Source organism: Manacus vitellinus, unplaced genomic scaffold, assembly GCF_001715985.3.
Source record: "Manacus vitellinus isolate BGI_N305 unplaced genomic scaffold, ASM171598v3 scaffold_2_pilon, whole genome shotgun sequence".
NCBI classification, from domain to species: Eukaryota; Metazoa; Chordata; class Aves; order Passeriformes; family Pipridae; genus Manacus; species Manacus vitellinus.
The window spans coordinates 32,494,785-32,505,371 of NW_021940208.1; the positions used below are offsets into that span (position 1 = coordinate 32,494,785).

The window sequence follows — 10,587 nt, forward strand, 5'->3', positions numbered from 1 at the left end:
GCCACCGGCAGGGAGGGCTGTCCCTCGGAGCGTGATGAATAGGGAAACACTGTGTGTGATGAGTGTGGAAAATATCAGTATTCTGCTTTGACACTTCACTTCAAGAACAGACTACATAGTTTACAGCATATAGCCTATAAATAAAGAACAAAAGCAACTCAGTTGATAAGTTTAATGTCTACTGTATTAGAGACTAATGCAAACCAACATTAAAACAGTCACGTAAGTAGTGTATCAGACCTCATCTAAGATTACTTGATAATGAACAATGTCAGTAACTAAAGAGATTAAAATGTTTTGTTGAAACACCTCTAAAACTCAATAAAAGTTTAAATTTAGCCTACACCTTACAAGCTGGCTTCAGTTTTCAAAACTAGGTGATGGAGTAGACATTGACCTATTAGAATGCCTACATTACTGTTTATTTTCTTAAATTGAAAGGTTCCTAAGAATTCCTTAGAGTTCTGCAATTGCAAGAGGAAGAGTAGGTATTAGCAATATACTACAACATGAAGCTTTACACCTAGTCCTTAGTTTGATATTTAATGAAACATAGTTAAACACAGACATCAATCTAGTACTAAACCAGAGCAGATTTATTACAATTTTGAAAAGGTAGAAACTTTAAAAGTTTATTTAGTGACTCAGGCAGTCAAATTTCACCTTAAGCCATTCACATGAGTTTTAGATAGATCCTCTCTCAAAGCTGCTAAAAACAAGTCCCATTCAACTCTCCTTAAAATCAAATCTTTAACCCCTATATAACAGTAACACTAGTTTTTACTCTTCTATTTCGGCATTTGTTTCTCGGAAGGCATTGCTCTGTTCGTGGATAAATACAGTGGCTTTTGATTCCAATTCTTCCAGCTGTTCAAGTGAAGAGACACATGGATCTTGATCTTTGCCAGTATCAGGCAGCTTGCACATTTTGTCTCGAATGCGTTGAGAATATCGCAAAGGGGTTACAATTTTCAGATCTTTACCACTGGAGTAATTTGCCTCATGAGACATCTTCGCTCTTTGAGAAAGAAAAAAAAAATAATAAAAAAAAAATCACTAAACATAGGCACACCATCATACAAGTTACCTTTCTAGCATCTGGCAGACACAGCAAGTCATGATTCATGTTCAATTCTTTCCCATTCCCACAATCAAAGGAAACAGGCCCTTTCCCATTCATACAGTTAGAACCAGCTATACAACTTTTCTTTGGCAAAATATTTTAACCCAGAGAACCTCCTGAAAACAGTTCCCAAAGGAAGATCCTTCCCTATTCCATCAGGGGCAAAATGGTCTTCCTGCTATGAGGGATAGTGGACAGCTGCCAGGTCTCCAGCTTCATCAGATGTCAAAGCTGAGCACAACTTTCCTAAGTCTGCTATCTTAGAAGAAACTTTATGCTAAAAAAAAAAATAATGTCAATATTATCTGGTTTATACTGAGGTTGCTACCCAGGTTTTTGCCTCAAGATAACCACTTCAGGACAGTTACATCTTGTTCAGTATTTCTATGTTGTACGACATACAATCACATCTGCATTTGAAAAGGAGAGGACTGGAGACACCTACTTTCTCTTTCCCTAGCTTAGTGTAGAACTGCTTACTGTGATGTAGGCTGTGGGAGGGCATCCCAAAGATGGAATTTATGTCTCTGCCACAAAAGTCTGGTTACTCTGTAGTGAGGCATTCACAAAGCAAAACAGTTTGAGTAAATAGATAAATTTATTTTAAAATACTTCCTTCTGAAGGAAGAGGAAGCAATCCTAAAAATAAAAGTTCTTGAGAGCTTTTAACTAGGTATTCACAAATGCAATGCCTCTCTGTTCCAACAGGACACAAACATTATTGTTTCTCCAGACACTGCAGACTTTCCATAGTTACCTGAAGTAATCTTACCTTTCCAAGTATGGTGTGGTAGGAGGATTGTATTTCATTGAACAAGATTTGTCATTCCCCTTCTCAGGAGAATTAACTGCTTGAGCCATATCTTTTATCCCATCCTCATGCTGTTCTGTTTCACATTTTCCTTTCTTTTTTGTACGTTCTTTAGCCTTGTGCTTTTTATTCTTTTTTGGTAAGATCGCTTCCCTTGCTTTTAAGTCTAAATCAGTTTCTTCTTTCTGGATAGCTTCAGTGCTTGCCTCTGTCTTCTTGGTATCACTCTCTGCTTTTTGGACATCATCAGAACAGAAATCCTTGAGGGTTTCCTGAACTGGCTCTACAGATGAATTTGGTTCCTTGCTGACTTCCATTAACTCACTTAAATGAGCTTCTATCACAGTTTCCCCTAAAAATAAAATACAGAAGAAAGTACAGCTGTGATTAGTTATGACTAAGGAGAACGTTTTAGAGAGATCCCTGAAATCTTAGAGCTTTACATGAGAATGAAAGTTAAGTAAGCGTTGAGTCTGAGCCACAACAATTTAAGTTACTAATAGTTTTAGTCGCCTTTGAGAACCTGCAACCTGAAAACTCAGATTAAGTACACGTCCTGAGAAGTCATTCTGTTCCTTTCCAAGTGCAGCAGCTCTCAACAAATATTGCAGTTTCTGGGTTCAAATACTTGTCAGGTTATGTTATATTAAAGGGGAATATTTATAGCTACTTTACTTCCAAAATTAAAATATTCAGAACCTTTAACTGACGCTCTGCCAAAACACAACCATGCTTCTTGTAGTCAAGGAGTTTGTGTCAAAGGGGCATTGATTTCTAGCTCACAAGAATATTTTTATTTACTCTTTGATTATCAGGCTGAAATAGCTTTGATAAAGTTTAAGTAGAAAGTTTGAATACAAGAGCATCTCCAATGACTGTAACATGCCCACTATTGAAAAGTATTTGTTTAGTCAAGATTGTTTTCAAAGACAATTGAGTACAAAATTATCACAGAAATTTTTCTATGAAATAAATTTTAATATCAACACAAATAGTTTGTGTTCTGTACACAGCTTGTGTTGCCTGTTAAGTCACACATTTAACTAAAATAGAGGTCTCAAACTTACCATTCTCAGATTTAAAAAGGCTTTCATTATTTTTCATAGTATCTATTAGTGTGTGCCGTAGTTCTTCTTTAGGCTGAAAAAAAGTTTTACTGTTTTAGAAAAACAAATCCAAAAATAATCATTGTTTCAGCTTATTTGTTTCATGTAATAGTTACAGGGAAAGTGGTACAGACCACATGAGGTTCATCTTAGAAACCCTTTGTTTAGTGCTGTTCAGACATAAGTCAGAAAACAAGTGAATCCTGTATTTTCTGCATTTGGTGCACTAAAGCTGTTATTTGATGCCCTGAAATCCTACTGATATTAAGGCACAGAAGTGAAATCCATCAATAAGTGTAAAATTAAGTTATATTTTGCATTTCTAATGATACTAGAAGTCTCAATCCTTAATTCCTTCTAAGTGGAACATCATATGGCAATTCAACGATCCTAAACCTTTTTTCTTCAAAGTAGTATCTACAGTGGTTACAGAGGAAACTAAATCCTTTATTTTAATGTTTAAGTAAGTCACATGGCTCTCCTTCAACCATAAAAGGATTTAATAAAATCAGAAGCAGTTGTATTTTACATGCCATACTTTCATGCCTCGCTAATTGTTAATCTCAAACTTCAAGGAAAGCTGCTTACCATTGCTCCTGCCAAAATGGCCTCCTCATAGACAGCAATAAGCTTTTCAAGAGGGCCCCTCTGTTCAAGACGAATACAGCAGTTCCAATATTTCGCAAGCTTTTTAACCCCAGGAATGCTCTGTGTGAGGTCTTCCAACATTGCACGTATTTCATCACCTCGACATCCCTAAAGTCAACACAAAAGCAGAGATTTAAATGCAGTTAACACATTTAGGTGCCATAGCTTAGCTGGTTTTGAACTAGGAAGCAAATTTTTTTTCTTTCTTTGGCAGAAGAATTGTTATTCCCCTATTCTTCCAAATAAGAATTATTTATACAGTATTGTAAGTAGAAGAGGTAGTAGAATGTATAGACATCTTCAGAACTACCTGAAACAGACTTTTTCAGAAGTACAGACAAATTTCTGCAAATGCAAACTTGTTTTAGATTAATTCCTTCTAGCTACCCATTATGTTATAGCTCTTCTACTATTATTACCATTATTGCCTATTCTTATTCGGTAATTCAGTAAATTGGTAAAGCTTAATTTTTTCAGGTGTTGGCAAAAGCTATGACATTGCTTAACTTGGGGAGCAATTAGTCCCCTGCACCCGATTCACATGGGTCTAACACACCTGTAGTACTTGTGTGTTGTCGGGACCTACATGATCAGAACTCAGTAGGCAAGGGTCCAAATACCTGTTCTGTTAACTGCAGGCATTCGCTGAGAATCTTGTTGACCTTTTCACTGTGTAATATGTGCTTTAAATCATCAGCAGAAGAGTATTCTTGTTCTTCACTTGTAGACTGGGATCCAAGAAGCGCATATGCAGGAGGTCGTCTCATCACTTTTCCTCTAGATGCCCTCCAATCTTCCAGACGAGCTCTGCATTTAAGAATATTGTTAGCTGAAGTGACAGATATTTTATAATTTTTGACATTGACTGACACTAACTAGGCTAAGTCATTCAAAGATATTCTTTCCAGAAAAGAATCCCAAAAGGAATACAGCTGCCATTTAGATCTGCATGGAAATTTCAGAACCATACCTATCACTGTCTGCTTTAGGTATCTGTCAGGTCAGAACACTTTAACCTCTTCCTTTCCAGCAGACTTAGGTTACAGACCTTTGTTTTCAAAAGAGGGTAAAAAATGCTTCTGAGTTATTTCTCTGTTTCACCTTTTTTCCCTAATCCCACTTCAAACCAGAAAACTAGAAGCAATCTCTTAAAACAAAAAGCATGGAGAGCAGCCCAGAACAACCCTATCACACAGTTTTTAAAACCTGAAACCAATGTGAAGTATAATTCAGTTTTCATGTTTCATTTCAATCCCATCCCTCTAGACCATCAATTTCTAGTAAATTTGAATTTCCACAAGGACCTTTATCAAGAATATTTAATAACTTTTAGATTCTGAATCATCTTTCCCCCATTGTCTAAGCTGCCATCACCTAACTGAAAAATGTCATTGATAAGTGCTCTCCTTCAGTCTAAGTTGCTCACTTCCATATACATCCAGCAGCCATCTTTTTTTTTTTTTTAAGCATGACATGCATGTGAAATTGACTTACAGGATTATCTGTCATGCTTAAGGCTGTCACAACACTTCGCCTAAAAAACAGCTCTAGCAACATCTATTTTCTAACTGCACAGGACAAGCTGTAAGCCTGGAGAGCTGCTGCAATTAGTCCAAATCCTGATTTCTCACGAGTCTACAGTTTTAGATGCGCTTGGGCATCAAGTTTAAATGCTCAGATTTTTTTTTTCAATGTATCTACAGCAAGAAATAGGTCAAATTAGATATTCTTGGAAAGAAGGTAAATAACCTCCAAGATCAAGCCACTTACCTTCTCTCTTCTGCTGACTCTTTCGGCAGAATAGAGTTTCTGTGGCCATTAGTTTTAGAATTCTGCCCCGGTTTTGCTGGAGCTTCTGGTCTTGCACCTTCACAAAAATCTGCACATTTCTTCACACCTCGCACTCTGTGGTCAGGATTGCTATAAGCAGCCTTTGGTGGCTGTGGTCCCCTTGCACCAACCAGTTTTTGGACTGTTACTTTCTTTGGTGCTGCAGCAAATGTCAGTTGCTGTTTCTTCAGACCAGACTGTGAGTTAACAGCAGCTTTTTCAGGTGGCTTGCTGTGAAGTGGCAGGACACTATTCGATTTTACAGACTTAGAGTTGTTTGTGACTTTGATATTCTTCAGAACTGCACTACAGCTTTTCGTAGACATAGAACTTCCTGCTTGTTTGGTGGCAGAAGGAAGAAGTTTCTTCTCTGGCAAAGAACTTTTTTCCCCCTCGGTTTTTACTGGTTTTCGGAAGGAATTTATCTTGGATGGGATAACTTTGCCACGGTATTTGCCGAGCGCTGGTTTCTTTGGTAGGCTGATACTTGCATTTTGTTTTTCTGCAATCAATTGCTTCTCTCTTATTCTTTTTATTTCCAAGAAGGCCTTACTAAGTGATGCATGCTGAGATTTTATTTCAGTAGCTTTGGCCTTAGAAGCTTGATCTTCAAGATTCCGGTTTGTCCCTGATAGGTAACTTGTCAGTGGGATTGTGGAAGAGTTTAAAGTAACATTTTTTTCTGAGCTTACACTTGATTGGTCCCATGACAGATTATCATCATTCTCTTTATTTTCCTGAAATCAAATGCAAATCCACAGTAATATTAGAAGTACATTCATTCTGCATGTTGTTTCTAAAGATGCTTCCACTGATTTATAGGACTGAAGTGATTAAAGGTAAACGCCACTTAAAAAGTACCTACAGAAGCAGTATATAAATACTGAGTAGAGTATTTGTCAACTATTATTGCAGAATTCACATTAAAAAAAAATATCAAATAAAAATTGCTTAAATCCTGCCTTGGAAGTAAGAAACAAAACTCTCAAAGTAACTGCTGGCTTTTAACTGCCAAAATTACCTTCTAAGAGAAGTTGCTTTAGACTGTATGTAGTCAAAAGCAGTATCTCTACCTACCTCATCACTTAATGGCAGCACCATTCCCCCACTCAGTGTGGATAGTCTACTAGCAGGTGGTAGTGAGTAAAGCCTTTAATTAGGGTAGTAGGAGTTACCAGAAGAGGGAGAATTTTTCTTACTATTGAGCTACAGGATGCAGTAAGTCAGGAATAGTTACGTCAGTTTCATATGGATTTACTACTCCCTGAAACTCTCAGCCATATGGTCTCAGCACAACCCTCCATGAGAAGTGGGATCTAGTATTTTCCTCCAAAGAAGATGCTCTACAGCAACTAATTCAGCATTGTCCAAGCAGCAGTTTTGAAAGAGTAAAATATCTAAAGGCAGGAAAAAATCATGAATGACACATGGACCTCTGCAGAAGCTGATACTCTTTTATTTAAGATGCCCTCAAACTGTAAAAAAAACTACACTGCATCTCATTTCTTGGTCTGTCATTCAGGCGTAGAAGTTAGATTTGACCTATTTGACTTCTATGACTAGAACTTGAGTATGAGGGTTGTTATTTCAAGAAACTACGTAGCTTAACTTCACTTCAAAATAACATGAGACATTTATACAGAACAAAATATGTCCCTTCAGGAAGTTTATAAAAAAACACCTTTGTTCTAACTTTTGGAGTTTTTCCCCGCAACATTCTGTTTTGAAGTTTTCAGGTTATTGGTTTCCTCCCCAAACTCTACATCTCAAATCTTTTGGAACTCAAATTCAAAACTGCCTAACACTAACCCAGGTCTTGTGTCTATTTTTTCCTCACCTTTGCCTGAGAACAAGTCTGGAGAAGAATATATTTTGCTATTTCTAAGCAGCACAACTGTTTGCATCTTAATTTTGGAAAAGTGACATGAAATTATATAGGGAACACATTCTATTAAACTCTGATTAGGTATTGGCACCTACTTCTGATTACATTAGATTTGCCAGTACACAACTGAAAAAGCACGCTCAACAGTTAGTTTTGTTAATGATTTGGTTTTCTTCCAAGTAACAGAGTACAAATAGAAGACTTCTCTACTCTGTCAGAAGACCTTAATTAGATTTTAAATTAATTCCCTGAAGACTGGAAATATGTAAAACAAATTCTGAGATTCTTAAGAAAGTTGTTAAAATGAAAGCATTATTTCAGCAACAATAGTATCCTCTTTAACTCCCTCCACCATCAGATACAAACTGAATATCAATATGATCCATTACACACTGTAATGTGACAGCTTTCCAAAAAGCATATAATAAATAGTGACTGAATAACGTTTTAACAACCTGCACTTCTGCACCTCAAAACTTCTCATGCTCTGGAAGTCATATAACATAAATATGATTTAAGTGAGTGGAATGTTGTAGCTGCAAGAAAAGAGAGTACCATCAGTATTTAAATATCACTAAAAAACTTACCATTTCTGGATTTGGAGATGTTGAGAGCTGTAAGTTGTCTTGCAGTTTATTGCTAGTTGCTCTCAGAGTTCTGCTACTGCTTAAAGAAAAAAAAAAATCTTAAATCATGAAACAAAGAAATGTATTTTTTGTCCAGTTGGCAGTCTGCCGGTTGAACTCACACTGAAGTATTTCTGTTTAGCTTGTAGTATTCTTCCAGCAAAAAAAAAAAAAATAAATTTTAAGCAACCACTGACTGGGGCCCAGACTGCAAAATATCCCGTCGTACACCACAGAGAGCTGGCTAACAGATTGGAATTGACTGCAGGTGTCATTCTCATGTTTAAGGATGAGCACCAACTTGTCTAGCCTGATGCATTTGCTACAGAAGTTTAAGTTTCTAAATGCTGCAGTTGAGGGGGAAGGAGGAGTAGCACAAGGAGTCGAAGCTACTGCAATCATCAGAGCCCAGGCCATTTGAGGCGAGTCTGAACAGGGAGACACAGTTTCTACCATAGTGACAGGTTCCAAAACCTTCAGTCAGGCACCAGAGTTGGCATCAGACTACCCAGTGAGTTACAAAACCATCAAGACCAGTATTGTCTCCTAGCAACTATGAAAATGTATTGACAGCTCAGAAGAAAAACATCTCAGAGTTACATGATGCATTATAAGAAACATGTGGCACTACTTCATGTGACTGAAAATGAACATTCCAGTTCGCAGATGGTATCTGTGCATCAGATGATCTTACAGAAGGCAGCTGAGATGAAAATGAAGGTATATTAGTGAATATAAAGAAATTTAAGCCATAGCAGAAATACTACCTGATCGGTGTCTGGTTTTCTTGAATGGGCACACCAGAGAAAGTTTTCTTTCTTGATAAATATTCTTCGACTTTTTGTCGCCTTTGTTCTAGTGGGTTTTAAAAGACACACTTATTACATTTTCAGCTAAAATGGTAATGACAAACTTTGATTCTTAGTAAAAAAAGAAAATGCAATTAGAAAAGCATTATGAAATAGAGACATTATGGATTAAGAAATTTTTTAGTTTAATATTCACATTGCAATGTCTTACGCATTTATTTCTTGAGAAAAGCTATATTCAAGGGTCACTTGAAGTGTAATTTCACAGCTCTACAAGTTAGTTGTTTTGCTGTGTTAACCCAAAAGAAACACAATTATTTGATGGGAAGAAGTTAGGTTCACTCTTATAAGCAAGCACACTTTTCATCTGTGGCAGTAACAAGTATAGCACACATGAATAACACCATGGACATGAACCAAAGTGACCATCTGTGAAATCATTTGCTTATCTTCCACTGTCAGCTGGGCATCAGTACAAATATTGGACTAACAGGAGTGTCAGTAATAGCACAAAGTGATCCTGAATAGGTCCTAAGACAGCTGTGACTGTCTCTCCAGGGATGGTGCCTTCACCACTTCCCTGGGCAGTCTATTCCAACGTCTAATCACCCTTTCTGTGAAAAAACTCCTTCTAATGTCTGAACTCCCGTGGCACAGTTTGAGACTATGTCCTCTCGTCCTGTCACTAGTTTGACTGGGAGAAGAGGCCGACCCCCACCTGGCTACAACCTCCTCTCAGGTAGTTGCAAGGAGTGATAAGGTCCCCCTGAGCCTCCTGCAGGCTAAACAACCCCACCTCCCTCGGCCGCTCCTCATGGGACTTGTGGTGCAGACCCTTCACCAGCTTCGTTGCCCTTCTCTGGACAAATTTTAAAAAAGACCGCGTACACCACCTGCTTCTGAAGACACTACAGCAGAAATGCACCTGCCAAGAGATGCTGCATAGCAGCAAGCTCAGCAAGCATCCCAAAGCCCCCCCCAGCACCTTCTGCTTTGGAAACTCAGCCCTCACTGCCCTTCGCACAAACAGCAAAGCTCCATTCAGAGCAACTCTATTGCTTTAACTTGCAGAAGCCAAACCGTTCAGAAAGTAAATAAACACAAGAGTACGGATCTAGATCAGCGGCACATTTGCTGGTTTCAACGGGACGCTCTTACGTTAGGGCGTCTCTTTCGTCATGAGGGAAGGCTTCTACCCCAGGGGCCCTGCCTGGGGCAGGGGATGGGATGATAGGGTGAGGTGTGGGATGCGATGGGGCGCGGTCCGCACCGGCCCCAGCGCTGTCAAGGGAGGGTGATGTCTCGTACGCCCGCTCGCACCGGCCAGAAGCTCTTAAGACCACGACAGCGAGCGCTGCTGCTAAGACCTGCCGGCCGTCGACCTCGCCTGGGGCGCCTTCCCTTGCCTCCGGCTTCTCGGGGAGAGCGACCAGCTCCCCGCTCCCACCGGCTCCCCGCCAACCTGCCGGCGGCCGCGGCGCGGGGCCGTAACGACGACGGTAACGCTCAGCCCCGCGGCGGCCGGCTATCCGGGCAGCGTTGGTGTGCGGGGGCGGCTCAGCCGCGTCGGTGCCCCTCTCCCCCCCCCGTATCCCGGCCGTACCTCGGAAACGCGGGCTCGGACATGGCTGCGCTGGCCGGGAGCTGCGAAACCGCGCGCGCTGCCATGGCCGCCGGCAGCGAGCGTTTTGAATCATCCGCCGCCCGGCAGGGCCGTCCTGATTGGCCGGGCCGCGGGACTTGAACTGG

At 39.7% G+C, this 10,587-nt stretch overlaps 1 protein-coding gene across 1 annotated transcript; it reads right to left on the minus strand.

Annotated features, from left to right (window-relative positions):
- Positions 1-160: 160 nt before the first annotated feature.
- CKAP2 (cytoskeleton associated protein 2) lies at positions 161-10,506 on the minus strand. The gene is made up of 10 exons (XM_029960928.1): positions 10,442-10,506; positions 10,206-10,300; positions 8,797-8,884; positions 7,991-8,069; positions 5,459-6,255; positions 4,309-4,495; positions 3,629-3,796; positions 3,002-3,074; positions 1,896-2,286; positions 161-1,018 (listed from the first exon to the last, which is right to left on the minus strand). Exons 1-10 carry the CDS (start codon positions 10,504-10,506, stop codon positions 781-783), a joined length of 2,181 nt encoding a protein of 726 aa, XP_029816788.1. The 3' UTR covers positions 161-780.
- Positions 10,507-10,587: the final 81 nt, after the last annotated feature.

Excerpts from the sequence above, each read along its gene's own strand:
- CKAP2 (XM_029960928.1), bottom strand. The coding sequence starts at position 10,506 with ATGGCAGCGCGCGCGGTTTCGCAGCTCCCGGCCAGCGCAGCCATGTCC. Across the intron at positions 3,797-4,308 it reads GCCTGCAGTTAACAGAACAG|GGATGTCGAGGTGATGAAAT; the intron begins GTATTTGGACCC and ends TGTTGACTTTAG. Across the intron at positions 2,287-3,001 it reads CCTTTTTAAATCTGAGAATG|GGGAAACTGTGATAGAAGCT; the intron begins GTAAGTTTGAGA and ends TTTTATTTTTAG.